Source organism: Epinephelus moara, chromosome 13, assembly GCF_006386435.1.
Source record: "Epinephelus moara isolate mb chromosome 13, YSFRI_EMoa_1.0, whole genome shotgun sequence".
In the NCBI taxonomy this organism is placed as follows: domain Eukaryota; kingdom Metazoa; phylum Chordata; class Actinopteri; order Perciformes; family Serranidae; genus Epinephelus; species Epinephelus moara.
The window spans coordinates 12981382-12997124 of NC_065518.1; the positions used below are offsets into that span (position 1 = coordinate 12981382).

General features: G+C 41.4%; 3 protein-coding genes across 5 annotated transcripts in view; 2 read left to right on the top strand and 1 right to left on the bottom strand.

Annotated features, from left to right (window-relative positions):
* The window catches only part of bccip (BRCA2 and CDKN1A interacting protein), a 3455-nt gene extending 1269 nt beyond the window's left edge, over nt 1–2186 (bottom strand). The window contains exons 1-6 of the mRNA XM_050060586.1: nt 1996–2186; nt 1342–1416; nt 1165–1245; nt 990–1076; nt 695–882; nt 305–473 (exon numbers count right to left, since the gene is read on the bottom strand). Coding sequence (XP_049916543.1) covers nt 305–473; nt 695–882; nt 990–1076; nt 1165–1245; nt 1342–1416; nt 1996–2136 — 741 coding nt within the window. The 5' untranslated portion in view covers nt 2137–2186. The remainder of the gene's footprint in view (nt 1–304; nt 474–694; nt 883–989; nt 1077–1164; nt 1246–1341; nt 1417–1995) is intronic.
* A 318-nt stretch (nt 2187–2504) lies between these two features.
* Nucleotides 2505–6094, top strand: uros (uroporphyrinogen III synthase). 3 transcript variants are annotated; one of them, XM_050060659.1, is made up of 10 exons: nt 2505–2597; nt 3012–3095; nt 3219–3302; nt 3406–3502; nt 4521–4595; nt 4956–5030; nt 5130–5213; nt 5345–5430; nt 5510–5608; nt 5703–6094. In XM_050060659.1, exons 2-10 carry the CDS (start codon nt 3033–3035, stop codon nt 5823–5825), a joined length of 786 nt encoding a protein of 261 aa, XP_049916616.1. In that variant the 5' UTR covers nt 2505–2597; nt 3012–3032; the 3' UTR covers nt 5826–6094. The 3 variants fall into 3 exon arrangements, with proteins under 3 accessions (XP_049916616.1, XP_049916617.1, XP_049916615.1); XM_050060660.1 differs by having other exon boundaries at nt 2518–2636; XM_050060658.1 differs by lacking the exon at nt 2505–2597 and having other exon boundaries at nt 2660–3095.
* Nucleotides 6095–6222: 128 nt separating this feature from the next.
* mmp21 (matrix metallopeptidase 21) lies at nt 6223–14118 on the top strand. The gene is made up of 7 exons (XM_050060657.1): nt 6223–6618; nt 6723–7635; nt 8372–8511; nt 8597–8738; nt 8885–9142; nt 9264–9436; nt 11251–14118. The coding sequence occupies exons 1-7, from the start codon at nt 6466–6468 to the stop codon at nt 11554–11556; spliced, it is 2085 nt and encodes a 694-aa protein (XP_049916614.1). The 5' UTR covers nt 6223–6465; the 3' UTR covers nt 11557–14118.
* Nucleotides 14119–15743: the final 1625 nt, after the last annotated feature.

The window sequence follows — 15743 nt, forward strand, 5'->3', positions numbered from 1 at the left end:
GTAGAACAGGACGCCTCAAGGTGACTGGAGAAATTTAACTCTAATTGGCAACTGGGTGGCGCTATAACAACAGAAAAATGCTTAAAAATGGCTAAAATGCGACCGATCGCTGTGGCTCCCCCTGTGGACCAATGTTGTTGTTTTTTTTCTAATTTTTGGCATGAGTAAGTCATGGTATGGTATGCTGTACTCAATGGATATGGACTAGTATAGCAATAAAGTGTCAGTGTTATCATCCAAATGCTGTATTCAAAGCGCTTCCTGTATATTATTGAACATCTAGTTTGCATTTACTTGCAGTTACCTCATAGAAGAATTCCTCCTCTGCATTGACAAACATATACTCGTCTTTGGGAGCTCCTCCTCTGGCTGGAATACTCTTGCTTGCCTCCTTGCACGTCTTGCTGATCATCAAACAATAGTGACACCTCCCACTGGGCTTATTCGTCCTCTGAGCTTCGACTATTTCTTCCCTGGAGGACAAAAAGAAATTCAGTTTCCTGCACACAGCACTCTCAAAAATTTAGTGTTGGCCGTGAACAAGGACGCTTTCCATTTTTCTTTTCAAACCACAGAGATACTACAGGTACTCCTTTAGCTAACAGAACCCTTAGCAACTATTTCAAATTTGAATGCATTCATAAAAAGTAGCTAATTGGGTCAGGTATCCGTTTAAGACAAGAGTAGAACTCACTGGAGCTGTTTGTGCAGCGGGAGGGCGATCTGTGGAGGCACGTTGATGAAGCGCTCGCTCAGCAGCAGCCCCACAGGTTTGCTGGTGTCGTTAAGGATCTGCTCGAGCTGCTCCGTCACACTGTGGGTAGAGTTCTTTTCACACTGGTCCACGATTAGCTCCTTCACCTCCTCCACACACTGCACACCCTGCCGACAGCAAAACGACACCACGCGTGTTAATTTTCTACATTATCGGAGCCCCAAATAGCCAATTAGGCTGGAGGTTGGTGTGCGCTGCATCGTGGTGGTGTCACCTTTCTTTCCGTGAGGTTGAGCATAGTGATGAAGCCAAACACTTCATCTGGGTCGTCGTCGTCGCTGTCTTCCGGCACCTCAGCTTGCTGGAGCAAAGTGAGGAGGCAAGAGAATACAAGTTAGAACTGAAACTGCAGAAAGTCACCTGTAGGGTTTAACTATCAAGAGACTCACCTTGATGACACTTCCAACATGATTCTGCTGAATGATGAGGTCTGTCATCTCTGATGTATTTACGTGAGCCTTCAGGAAGAGCTGTAAGCAAACATAACTCATTAAGGCCATGTCTACAGACACATGTAATAATACGGACATGTGATTTAAATGCAGTACATTGTTATTTCCTCAAACCTGTTGTAAGAGTTTCTTGATGCCGTTGAAGTTGTTGGCTGAGACACTGTGAGCTTCAAAGTCAACCATGACCTCCTGAATGCAAAACAAACATAAAACAGAGCAGTTAACAACAAGCCTAAGTATTTAATTAATGTAATTTAGTTTAATTAAGTTAAGCAAGTAGGTGTTTCATGCACCATTTTGGGTTAATGAGCAATTTTAGTTTCAGTCAAGTAGTTTTTTAATTAACTTTTAATTTATCATTTTTAACTAAAGATAACGTTCACTGACATTGGACTTCATAAAAATAAAATTATTAAAAATTAAACAGACATGTATAAAAGGGGCATTTGCAGCGGAGCACAGTCAGTTAATTAGCGGTTAATTGATGAATGAAGTACAACAATGGCATTTTCGGTGGTAACGTACATTGTTAAATACTTTTTAAAGCTGAACTAGTTAGAGTTACACTACTACTAAAATATGACATTGCAGTTTTTCTAGTTCTAGTAGTATTAATCTTTTTAATCCTGGTTGACAGCAACAGTAAGAAATGCTAATGTAGCTTCCTGTTACGTTAGCCGACAGCTGCTTGCTAGCTAGCTAACTAACTAGCTAGCTAGCAAGGCCATGCACAGACTCCACATTCAAAGGACTGTTTGTCGAGTCTACCTCATTGATCTCCTCCTCGGAGCCCTCACTGTCCTCCTCCCCGGAATCATCATCCTCCTCCGGATTCTCATCGGAGCTGTTGTCGCTTTGCTCGGGATTTTCACCCAAACCTACCGCTCTCCTCTTAGCAGAAGAAGCCATGCTTGCAAACAGGCAACACGCGTGTCAACTGGGTGGGCGTGGCGAGTGTTAAAGTTCAGCTTACGCCGAGGTAGGAAACTGAAAGTCAGCAGCCGCCATTTTGGCTCTGAATATGAACGAGTTGCTACTTGCAATAGCAACCGTTGGAGCCGCAATGTTGGCTTGTCGCCCGTCACGATAACGGAATAAACCATTTTCGGAAAAAGGGGGTAGCAGTAATTTAGAGCGTGCCTAAACTGCTGTGTTTCTGTCACAAATATGTATTTGCATCATGTAATTTAATTATTATTTCTAGATTTATTGGGATAAATGATAATTTGTCTCAGTTTTTTGATATTTTGAGAGGCTGGTCGAATACTGAATGTGACACTTCCCTTCTTGACCAAGGCTGAAAGTCGTTGTGTACACAGCGGTAGTGACAGCTTGAAGTACATGAATTTCGTGTAATATTTTGCAGTTTTGTGAGTAACTATCGGAATTTATATCATTATATCATACCAGTAAGTGAAATTAGCAAGTTATCATCACTAGGCATTACGGACATGTTCTGTTAAGGGGACGGTTAACGTTACTAGCTAGCTTAACTGTCATTCAGTACGTCTTGCTAATGTAAACAATAACACAGGGAGACACGAGCCATGTTTTAGCTAATGCTACATACATGCGTGTTTATACAGTCCAATAATCGTGACTCAACAGTATTGCTATCAGCAGGTTGCATATGACAGTTTTAGGGTGTAGCTTAGCTTGCTGTGCCTTCACACCCTCTGTCCTCTGTGTTATTGCAGTTGTGAGTTTCTTGCTTTGGCTGCAGCATTCACCTTCCACCCTGATTTGGTTTATTGTATTTTCCTCCATACATTATATTGATCCAGCGTTTTAAGGTCTGTGTAGAGATGCATGTACTGCTTCTCAAAGAGCCACGAGATGGAGAGTCTGGACCTGATCCTTACATCAAGGTAGATGCACTGCACTGTGTTCATATATGTATCCTCAGCAGTTTTCAGTACTGCACTCCACCTTTAATGCTTTGCACTTCACTGCAAACTTTGACAAAATTCTTTTTTAATCTGATTCCACAGGAGCTGGCCTCACATGGACATAAAGCAACCCTAATCCCTGTGCTGTCTTTTAAGTTTGTCTCATTGAACACCTTGTCAGACAAGGTAAAATTAATTACTTCATCACTGGATCAGTATTTGTATCATTTGTGTACATATTTATTGCTTTTTGTATCATGTATCTGTTTAATGTGTCTCCTTATTTCAGCTTTTCCAACCAGAAAAACATGGAGGTCTTATATTTACTAGCCCAAGAGCAGTGGAGGCTGTGAAGATGTGCTTGGAAGCAGAAGAAAGACGGGAAGGTGAGAGGATACATGTAATTATTTTACTCTGTACCTCACTGATAAATCCCCTGAAAGCAAAGATATGGCTAAATGTCTATATGTTTTTAAAATTTTATTTGTTAATTTATTTGATAGGGACAGTACATGCAGGCATTGTTACATTTAGAGAAAACGCAACCAATGCAATTTAGGACTTCTAGCTGTAGCTTATTCACAGGCTCTGCCCCTGGTACGGCTTTTGAGGAATAAAACACAATATAACACTCCAATATAGGCCTAATAAAAGAAACAACAACTACAAACAATAACTGAAACAAGTACTATAAACTACAGTTAAGAACAATGACTGAAAATGACAATTAAGAACAACAAAAGTAAACAAAATTTGTATGCTATAGAAACCAATGTAGTTTTAGTTTTGTCTGGGTATTGAAAGCTTTAAATGGAGTTAAGGATGGCAGTGAATTTCACATCTGTGGGCCTTTAACTGGAAAAGAGGACTGTCTGAATATTGTTATGCATTGTGCTGGTTTACAGTTCCTCTAACTGCTCCCCTCGTGGTGGCTCCTTTTGCTTTTTATATTTTAAAATTATTTGACTTTCTGGTTCTGCGGCAAGATCATTCGCACACTTAAAAATCTATTTTATAAATGAAAGATTTATAAATTTATCAAAGCTTGATACCTTTCTGAGTTCTTCAATGATACTTAAAAGCCTGTGTCCATAATGACATTGTAGGTTTCACTGCTGATTAGGTTGTTTGACCCCAATTGGTTACACAAAAAAAGAGATATGTTAGAGTCATGGCATGCAGATATAGCTGGGTAGCTTCTATGGGTAAATAAAGACAACACCTAGGTATCTTAACTCATTTATTTTCATTATTTTTTCCTGATCAATAGTTATTGTAAAGCCATCAGTTATTTTGAAGCCACAGTGAGACTGTGTTTCTCTGCACCTTGTTTCTGGACTGCTAACTGAGATTTAAGACAATTTCCCTGATTAAATGTTGTCCTGTTCCTCGTTATTATCTCAGAATGGAACAACTCTGTGAAAGACAAATGGAACAGCAAGTCCATCTATGTGGTTGGGAAGGCAACTGCTGCATTAGGTGAGTTGTTGTCACATATGAAAACACCTCTCACTTAAAATCATTTTTGTTAAAACACATCTGTGCTTTTTACAAACCCTTGCTATGTTAATGCTAATTTAGCAGAGTGTGGCAGGCACCTGGTGCTGACACAAGTGTGTGAAGTGATGTTACTACCTTCAGTCATTTGGAAATAGGTTGTGCACAAGTGACAGTTTGCTGTGACATTCAGTGAATGTATTTAAAAAGCGAGCAGGTGCAGCACCTTCCTGTTGTGTGCTTTACCTTCTTTTTTCTGTTGTTGCAGTTGGTCTTTTTGTTGTCAGTTTTTTATGAGTTGTGCTTTTAGTAATTGAATTATTTGTGCTTTTTCCTACACAGTACAGAGTCTGGGTCTGAACCCTTTGGGCGAGGACACAGGGACAGCAGATGTCCTATCACGTCTTATCATTGAACGTACGAAATGACTTTTACGCTCCAACATTCCTCACAGTTCAGTTTAATAGAAAACTCACAGCCGTGATAACTAATATGACCTTATACTTCTCATCACAGGAGAGGACACAAATATTCCACCACTTTTCTTCCCCTGTGGCTCAATCAAGAGAGAAGTCTTGCCTACAGCTTTAAGGGAAAATGGTAAGCATTCTCCCCTATTGTGCCTCGAGATTAAGACTCAAGGTGATATATGTCCCACTGGGGCTACGCTAATTATAAGATAATAATTGCACTACCTTTATCACCGCGGGGATCTGTTTCTTTGTTTCCAGGAGTGCCCCTAGAGACGCTGACTGTCTATCAAACAGCGGAACATCCAGATCTGGAGAAAAATATAAAGAACTATTTCACAGAGCAGGTAAAACCCAGCTGCTTCTGCATTTTAGGCAATGCGTTTCTAAATGTAGCAACAGGTAATTTCATCTTCGCTTTTACAGGGCACTCCAGCCAGCATAGCTTTCTTCAGTCCATCAGGAGTGAAGTTCTGCCTAGAGGTGGTACGGAGGCTGTCAGGCGAACAGCTGGCTCAAATAAAGGTACAGCCTCCTCTTAATCACTCGCATAAAGTTGTGCATGAATCCACAGTGCTTAACAGATCTCTAGTGCTCTGACACTCAGTTTTGTGTCCAGTTTGCAGCCATAGGGCCGACTACACAAGACGCCATGACAGCAGAAGGCCTGAGTGTCAGCTGCGCTGCGGTGAAGCCAACAGCCGAACACCTGGCAGCAGCGATAGCCAAAGCTCTACAGTGATCACCCCACAGGCTGCAGCCCTTAAATCCATCCACTTTATCTTCTCTCTGTATATTCTGTATTATTTATAAGTGCTGTCATTTATCTGTTTGTCTTGCACCACTTTTGTATATACATCAGCTTATTTGCACTGAGAAAATGTAGCTTTTTGTGCCATAAAAGCCTTATAATGTAAGTTATTATAATTCAAATCATGTTAAGCCGCGTGCTAAAGAAATTTAATGCAGGGTTTGTTGTTGAAAATAAACCTCGGGCAGTTTGATGTGGAAGGTTTGGTCACTGGTTATTCATCGTAAAACTCTAAAGTGTGTCTAAGTGTGTGTCCTGTTCAAAGCAGGTGTCAACAGAAGTCACGGTTGTCCTTAACTGTTATTGTCCACATGAAAGTGAAGTCTCAATGTCTTTCCACAGGTCAACAACAGTCCATTTAAAACCAATGGAGCGTGTATGACACATCAATACGATGTAGCAGTTGGAGACAGTAAAAACGAGTTTACTTTTCACACAGAGCTGATAAAAGTGAGACACATTCAGAGAGTTGCACCTTTAGATGGGTGTGGAGACACTCAGGATCTGCCTACAAAAGCACCGCGGCTTCTTACCTACTTGTATACAGTTGCATGAGTAAACCAACGCCACGATGCTGACTTCTATCCAGCTGATGATTTTGCTTTTCTGGACGAGCATTAGCTCAGCTGATGCAGAGAAACTTTTCCATAATCGGGATCATTCTGATGTGCAGACCCTTGATTCTCACCAAGCTGAGGTTATAACAGACAAGTACACAGCCGAGGTAAGACTTCTTATAATTTTTAAATTCTCTTTCAAACTTTATCAGATTATTCATTTTATGATTGATTACAGGACCAGTAAAATGTCAGTCGTGTCTTGTTACAGTTATTTCTCTCTAGATATGGATTCATTAAGCCAGTGAACTGGGACGAGATCCAGTTTGAAGATTCAGACACCCCTTTTACTGATGACTTCCTGGATGGCCTTGAAGACACGATCCAGGAAGGAACCTCGGTGCATCACTCAAGGGATGCTGGTGATCAAGGTGATCGCAACAGTCTAACTGAGAGCGAAGCGTTTATTTCAGCACTTAAAGAGTTTCAGAGGGTATCAGGCCTGCCTGCCACAGGGGTGTTTGACGAGGCCACTAAACAGGCAATGAACAAACCAAGGTGCGGAGTCCCCGACAAGGAGATTGACCTGGACACCCCTGTAGCACCTGAGAACAGCAGTGCCTCAGATACTGAAAACAGTTCCAGCAACACTTTTATTGAGACTGAAAGTAATAACACAGCCAGTAATATAACCACTGATACTTATTTTGGTAGTCTTAACTCATTTGAAGATGACATATTCAATGGAAATGACACACAAAGTATTCTAACAGGCATTTCTAATTACACCAGCATGAATTACACAGACTTCTATGATCCCTTTTTAAATAACACTTCTCCAAATAGCGCGCATTACATCACCATGGATGGTCAAGTGGTAAATATCAGCGTGAGCACCCATCAGAGCGAAGCAGTGCAACGCAGGAAACGTCACCTCGCCGCACTTGTGTCCAAAAGCAGACGCAAGAGAGATTTGAGTGAAACGGGCTACATGGCCTTCTCTAAGAGGATGTTAAAATGGAGGCTGATAGGAGAAGGTTACAGCAGCCAGCTGTCCATAGAAGACCAGAGGTACATCTTCAGACTGGCCTTCAGGATGTGGAGCGAGGTGTCTCCGCTGGAGTTTGTGGAGGATACACGTTCCCCGCTGGAGGATGTTGATATCAGGCTGGGCTTTGGCACAGGTAGGTCCGACCCAGTACATATGACACTCATTGTAATATGTTTAAGTGTAAATTTTTATAATAAATGTATTTGCTGTAGCACCTTTGACAGAAATGAAATTCACAAAGTGCTTCACAAAATACCATCAAGCAATTGAACAATGAAACATGCAATGAATAAAAACATCTAGAGAAGTTACTCCAAATATTGCCATGGACATGGATGGGGCAACTAGCTGTCCAAACATTGTTGAAAAAGTTTTAAATATTAAATCCCAGAAATGAAATAGTTTCGGGCATGACCAGAACATGTGACATAAAGTGGCTGAAGACTGTTTACACCTGTCGCACGTAGTATCAGTATCATAGCTAATCTTAGCCAACCGAGCTCTGGACCACTGGAGTCGGTTTACAATCTTATCAGGCCCATTTTCTGGAGTTTCCTCTGGTTCGGACCTTATCTCTTTTGTGAAATAGTTCCTTAACTGCATGTAGCTAAAAATACTTATGTATTTTAGGCTTTGAATGCGGGACGTGACTTGTTTTTGAGCATTTTCACAATGGAATATTTGTGCTTTTATTTCGTAAAGGATCTGAATTTGCCTGGGTCCAGTTCTTAAAACTCTGAATACTTCTTCTACCACTGCCCTTGTGTGAAGTAATGTATTGCACCGTGCTTAGATCATGTTTTATTCAAATCACAGAGAAATCAATGCAATCAATTTTTTTTTATGCTGTGCCACTATATTTCTCACAGGAAGGCATCTGGGCTGCAATCAGAGGTTTGATGGCACTGGTCAAGAATTCGCCCACGCCTGGTTCCTGGGTGATATACACTTTGATGACGACGAACATTTCACTGCTCCCAATGCTGGCAGTGGGATCAGCCTTCTCAAAGTAAGAACGATCACAGGAATCATCAGATGTGTAATGGAAAAGGATAATCAGAGGTTATATTTGAACATTTTTATCTATCTGTCAGGTAGCAGTTCATGAGATTGGCCACGTTTTGGGTCTACCCCACATCTACAGAGCTGGCTCTATAATGCAGCCGAGCTATCTGCCCCAGGAGACAGGCTTTGAGATGGACTGGATGGACAGGAAGGCCATACAGCACCTCTATGGTATGTGGTAACAGCACCATCTAGTGGACACATACACACACAGCCCCAGACAGAAATAGATTCAGGATCCTTTACATACTTACAGTAATAGACTGACACAAAACCAATTTGTTTTCTTCTAATAAGGTGCTTGTGTTTGAACCCAGGGGCCTGTAAGGGTCGATTCAACACAGCATTTGATTGGATCAGGAAGGAGAGGACGCCCTACGGGGAGGTTGTCATCCGCTTTAACACCTATTTCATGAGAGACGGATGGTACTGGCTATATGAGAACAGACACAACCGGACACGCTTTGGGGATCCAGTTGCACTGCAGGCTGGCTGGCGTGGGATTCCCGTGGATGGAGTGGATGCCTATGTGCATGTGTGGTCCAGAAAAAGAGATGCTGTGTACTTCTTTAAAGGTGGGCTTCATAATGTGCCAGCCTACAAATGTAAATTCTATAAATACATATATGTACAGTAGTTTGCATAGGCTTATCATTGTCATAATAAACCTCTAAAGATGTGTTTTTCTGTGTACAGGTGCTCAGTTCTGGAGGTATGACACTGAGAATGACCAGGCATATAGACAGGACCCTGAAGGTCACCACTATCCAAGGTTAATCTCTGAAGGTTTCCCAGGGGTGTTCAGTCCCATTGACACAGCCTTTTATGACAGGAGGGACTCTCGCATCTACTTCTTCAGAGGCACTCTTGTAAGAATTGCATCTATATCTTCTTTCTGACACATGACACATAGATTAGTTAGGTTAGAAACAGCAATAGATTTAAGGATTGTGTGAGAGACGGCCAATGAGGTGACAGTTTAAGGGACTGAATTGCCGACAAGACAATGTGGGCAACTCTTAAATTGTGACAGACTCCCGGGGATCACAATGTGTCAAGCTTTATAATTTGATTAATCGCAAATTTGTCAGATAATATCTAAGGCAGGTCCTACATGATTACATTTCCATTAATCATTCTGTGGTCCTGTCTTTTAGAGGAACCGTCTGTTAAAACTAAATCCGATCTTAATTCATAGTGTTGTGTTGTGTTGTGTTAATTAAAGCTCGGGTAGGCATACATTGCAATTAGGGCCTGCTGTGCCGTAAGACAAATTTCTGTGCAAGCAGACAATAAAGTATATCGTATCGTATCTGGAAAAGGCCAAAAAACGAACAAACAAAAAATACACAGCAGAATTTGAAAATACATCCTGCTACTGCAGCTCTCCCAGACAACCCTGGGCATATGCACATGCTTCATACACTAACCTAGTGTTTTTCATACATCGATCCACACAGAGTTGCCTGCAGCACATTGACTCAGCATCTCCTTTCCCCGCTCTCTCTGTTTATCAGACCACAAATGAGACGAGAATTAGCTAGCTAGCCATACCATGATCTGTCCACCTCCCTCTCTATTCCTGTGGACTGCTTCCCCTAGAGGAGAGCAGGCAGCAGCTCAGAAGACGGACCATCAGTCGCCGGCTGTAGTGGCACGATTTCAGCCAGAGCAAACCCCCCCAGGGCCAGGTGTCACAGCAGGCTTGTGGCCAGCAGCAGCACCAGGTCTAACTTGTGTAAAGGCAGCAACAGAAAGTTTGATGATCCAGTGGGAAGTCTGTCTGGTCTCTCCAGAGCTGGGGTTTGCATGTCGGACTTGGGTTGCTGCGGCTGCTGTTTGGGGTCCCTCTCCTGAGCTGCTGCCCACTCTCCCACCGGCGATTGATGCTCTAACTAACGTTAGCTACATAAATGTTAGCAGAAGGCTAACTATTAACTACTAAACTATAAGCAACATTTTCTTTCCATCTCTGAAATGCTTCGCCAATATTGACACGTGTTTTGTCTCATTTATTGTCAGCCTCTCTTTTAGACTCTCGTTTAGATTTGTAGTGTAGGCAGTTGTTGGCGATGCAGGAAGAGCAACTTTTTCTGCAGGTTTTAACTGAAGGGACATGCACCAGCATCTGCATCTGTAGAAAAGCCAATAAGAAGAAGCCCTCTCTTACTCTCTTAAAAATGGCCTGTGATTGGCCAAAGTATCTTGGCATAGGCTAGATTTTCTGAAGCCTAAAAACAGAGTCTAGAGGTGCAGAAGTTTTCTCTCAGACCACTTGAATTACAATATGCTCAAAGTTTAATATGGGATTTTTAAAATTAAACTGCCTACTGAAGCTTTAAATTACCACAAACTAATTGACGCAAATTAAAACCTGAGGCCTGTTATTATAGCATAGGACTACTTGTTTGTTTCTGGGTGTATTATTAAGCTGCCATGCTATTGTTCTGTGCTTGACAGGAACCAAGAGGCAACAGGGTACAAATATAATACACAGAATATTTTATATATGCATACATAAATTTTGGAGAGACCAAAGCCCAAGGTAATTGATTGTTTCTTAGCATTATGAGAGAACATATTCATGCAAACAAACCTGCTACACTTCCTCTGTGATTTGCTTGCGTAGTGTAATTGAATTGATTTCTATATAAGAAGGGGAAACAATTATCTGTTCAAACAGGTGTATGCATTCGACGTGGAAGCCAACAGCTTGGCAAGAGGCTTCCCCAAAAACATCAGAGATGTTTTCCCTCCAGTGGTGAGCGGGGACCATCCAGATGGCAACATCGACGCTGCCTACTTCTCCTACACCCACAATGCCATCTTTCTACTCAAGGGCACACACTTCTGGCAGGTGGTGGGCAGCCGCGAACGCTGGCGCCGGCCCTTTCTGCCGCAAAATGGCCTGCTGCCACACAAGGAGGTGGATCAACACTGGTTCGACATCTGCAACGTTCATCCCACTGCACTCAAACTAACTCGCTGAGTTTGCTGAAGCAGAGACTCATTAAACCGTACTGATGTGTACTGATGGGGTCTACTGATTCACCTGTTACATGTTTACATGTTGTCATATGTGTGTAGCATCCATTGTCTAACTTTTTTAATGTTTATAATTTAAGATCTTAAAGACAAAAACAACTGAATATTTTTGTTGGCTTACTTTTTAATGAGGTGTGTTATTAATATATCAGCTGCTCTGTCTGTCTCTCACTTAGAGGTGCCAAATGCATACTGGCATGAAAACAATCCCAAAGGACCTCCTATGATTAAGATATTTAGAGAGTCAGGGAGAATATACTTATTTATAGATAGTTCACTCATGCTTTATACAGACACCTCATTTTACTTACACTGTGGAGAAAATGCTATCAAATGGCACACTTACAAAGAAAAGGGGATGTTTATGCAAAAACAGGAAATAATTTCATACCTCTCAATCTCCCAGTTGCCAGAAGAAAATGTTGGCATTGTATGTTTCTGGAAATTACAAATGTGTTTCATTGGCATGCCCCATACATATTATATCTAAAATGTTTCTAAAATGATGTATATAAAAGCTGACTATGGTATCAAGAGGTGGGAGGGATGGTGGATGGTGTGTCATCGAAGTCAGATGCCTGCCAAGCTGAAGACCACTGCAGGCCACCATTCGAGACCAACAAACAACAAAACCAGTTGTGTCATTGCTGTGTTTCCAGCAGTTTTTCAGCCCCCAAATGTGGTTGTTTTTTTAGTATCTAGTGTTTCCAGCTGCTTTTTAGGCACCAAGTGTGGGTGTTTTTTAGTATCTAGTGTTTCCAGCTGCTTTTTAGGCACCAAGTGTGGGTGTTTTTTAGAGACCTGTGAGTGTATTTCAGTGGATTTTGAGACACAAATGTGGGTGTTTTTCAGGGACCCGTGAGTGTGTTTCCAGCTGCTATTTATGCACAAATGTGGGTGTTTTTTAGAGACCTGTGAGTGTGTTTCCAGAGGTTTTTTAGGCATCACATGTGGGCATGTATTAGAGATCTGTGACTGTGTTTCCAGGGGGCTTTTTAAGCACCAAACATGGGTGTTTAAGAGACCTGTGGCTGTGTTTCCAGCAGCTTTTAAGGCAGCAAATGTGAGTATTTGTTAGAGACCTGTGAGTGTGTTTCCAGCAGCTTTTTTGGCACCAAATGTGGGTGTGTTTTAGAGACGTGAGTGTTTCCAGCAGCTTTTTAGACACCAAATTTGGGTGTTTTTTTAGAGACCTTTGAGTGTGTTTCCAGGGGCTTTTTAGGCACCAAATGTGGGTGTGTTTTTTTAGAGACATTTTAGTGTTTTTCCAGTGACTTTTTAGGCACCAAATGTGGGTGTTTTTAGAGACCTGTGAGTGTGCTTCCAGCTGCTTTTTGGGCACCAAATGTGGGCGTTTTTCCTGCATCTTTAAGCCCCCAAACAGGTGAATTTTTAGTGATCTGTGGCTTTTTTTTGGATCGTCTTTTTAGGCAACGAACATGGGTGTCTTTTAGCAACCTGTCCCTGTTTTTCCAGCGGATATAGTACCACAGATAGTATTTGTTTTTTTACTAAGATATTACTGCATTTCCTGCCAGAATATTGGCCACACGAAAAGTCATCACAAGACATCACAATGTTTCCAGTGTGGTTGTGCTCCTAATACCTGTTTTTTTTTTAAGCCAAAACATGATATTTTCCGAACAATAACCATTTTTTTTGTGCCTAAACCTAACTACGTGTTAACCACAGTGTTATTGATACATAAAGTTTTAATTTATCTGCTACACAATAACATGCAAATGTTAGGTATCAGTGATTTGCAGAAATGTACAATGCCAACATTTTTTCTTGTGATTGGGTTAACACAATATATATATTGAGAGCTACGGAGTGACATCTTATGTAAGATATACTGGACCTATATTAGTTCAAGAAAGATGCATAAAAGTATCTGTACTACGATGCGTGTATAAAAATGGAGATTTATTCATAATACTGAGAGTGGTTTCTGGGTAAACTCACAGATTGAAATGTGTGTTTAAAAAAATGTTATATAATGATTTGAAATGTATATCATCATCATAACCATCATCATCATCATCATCATCATCATTATCATCACCATAATTATCATCATTAACATTCATCCAGATTCCTCTGAGTGTTTCTTGTTTGCGCTTTGTTGCTGGGAGGGATACAAAATTACAACCAGATCCAGTTGTTGCCCTGTGATGATGATGGATGTGTAGATTCACTTGGTCCCATGGCCTCTTGTTAGCTTGACTGTCTGACAGCACATCTGCACTGGATGTATGAAATCACACTTCCCTCCAAATCGCTTGCAGAAACTCTAATCTATAGCTGCCTGCAGGCAGGAAAGAATATCAAGTCAAGTCAAGTCAGTTTCAGCCCAATATAAGAAATCACAAGTTTGCCTCACGGGGCTGGAAACCACGATTTTCCCTTTGCAAAAATCCCTTCAATGCTCTGTGGTGATTCATCCCGTGCAGTGCTTGTGGGCTGACCTGCAAGAAAACAACATACGCTTTATCAATAAAAACCTGGAGGTGGTGGAAAACATCTATCCGGTGATGCGTTTCTTTGAATTCCTTCTTGTTATGAAAGAAATGGTTAAAGATTTACACATTATCAATCAAGAAAGAGCATATTGAAATTGTGGCAAAAAATGATTGAAAAGGGGGACTTGCCTTATTACTTAATGCTGTTCCATTTTACAGTAATCATTTGAGCACGGAGCAAAGCAACAGACATCGATTCTCTAATCAATATCTCACTTGAACACTCTTATTAATTCTGCTCATCTTAGGATATTAGGCTCCTGGTGGGCCCCAGATAACTAGCATTGTGCTCCAGGCGCTCCATAGGCTATATTAATAAATTGAAGTAGAAATCAATTACAAGCAAAGGAAAGAAATGTCATGGTAAGTGGGGCTACAGAGACAGATGTCATGAGATGATAATCATGCTCAGGCATGTATAGAATGAGATTCTCTGTCTGCGAAGGCAAAAACAGCATACAAATAAATGCCCTCATTCATCTTCCTCTGCTAAAGATGTGTGCTTGTGTTCAGGTTATATTCCTTGTATTTTTTAGAGGCTTTGAGTGGCTGAATAGCAGCAGTCATCACTCCTGACCGCTTGGTTCAAGTCCACGTGAACATTTTGAGATTCCTTTTTATTATTACAATAGTAACAGGCATATTATCTCTCCCCAAGAACTAATAAACATCCTGTAATTCAGCGTGAAGACACATTTGTTTGAATCTAATGCGCCATATGTTTGTAGCTGCAGTACATTGCTGCGTGGTTGACATCTCAGCAGGAATTATTGATAGACTAATATTGAATCCAGTGCACAAGATGATGCAGTGCAGCAGAGGCCTGTGATCTGTTTGTTTATCCCATTATGAAGCACCATACATCTCCTGCACCCTGGAGTTCCCCATACAGAGAAATCCTAAATACAAACTGTTATTCACACATGCGAGTCCCCGGCTGCCACACTGCACAGCTCAATGATCTGTGCTTTTGCACTAACAGTGCTGCTATTGAAGCTCTCTTCCCTACACCCCGGGCCTCTTTGGATGCGACTGGGATAAATGAGATCAGTCATGCTGATGGAGCCCGAGCCGCAGCAGCCTCGGAGAGATACAAAAACCTGTGTCATGGCACAGGAATCCACATGGGAGGCACTTCAGAAACAGGAGAATGGGACAAAACTCCTGCAGCACATTCATTTAACAAAAATCTCCCAAACTCTGCCAAGACGTGGAAATAACTTGCAGTGCTGTTGCCTCATTTTTTGTCGCAGAGCGGTGTGGAAAACATTGGAATAATTGTGTGTGTGTATGTGTGTGTGCCATGGGATTAGATTAAAGGGACAGTTCAACCCAAAATCAAAAATACATATTTTTCCTCTTACCTGTGGCGCTGCCTTTTAATCTAAATTGTTTTGGTGTGAGTTGCTGAGTGTTGGAGATATCGGCTGTAGAGATGTCTGCCTTCTCCCCAGTATAATGGAACTAGATGGCACTTGGCTTGTGGTGCTCAAAGCGCCAAAAAATACATTTGAAAAACTCAACAGCAATGTCTCTTTCTAGAGATCATGACCTGGTAACTCAAGATAATCCACAGACCTTGTTGTACAACAAATCCTCATGTAATGGT

Bases quoted from the DNA above. Each gene is read 5' to 3' on its own strand.
- mmp21 (XM_050060657.1), top strand. From the start codon at position 6,466: ATGCTGACTTCTATCCAGCTGATGATTTTGCTTTTCTGGACGAGCATT. The intron at 8,739-8,884 runs GTATGTGGTAAC...GTTTGAACCCAG, and splicing joins GGCCATACAGCACCTCTATG to GGGCCTGTAAGGGTCGATTC. The intron at 9,437-11,250 runs GTAAGAATTGCA...CTGTTCAAACAG, and splicing joins ACTTCTTCAGAGGCACTCTT to GTGTATGCATTCGACGTGGA.
- uros (XM_050060659.1), top strand. From the start codon at position 3,033: ATGCATGTACTGCTTCTCAAAGAGCCACGAGATGGAGAGTCTGGACCT. The intron at 4,596-4,955 runs GTGAGTTGTTGT...TTTCCTACACAG, and splicing joins GAAGGCAACTGCTGCATTAG to TACAGAGTCTGGGTCTGAAC. The intron at 5,031-5,129 runs GTACGAAATGAC...TTCTCATCACAG, and splicing joins ATCACGTCTTATCATTGAAC to GAGAGGACACAAATATTCCA.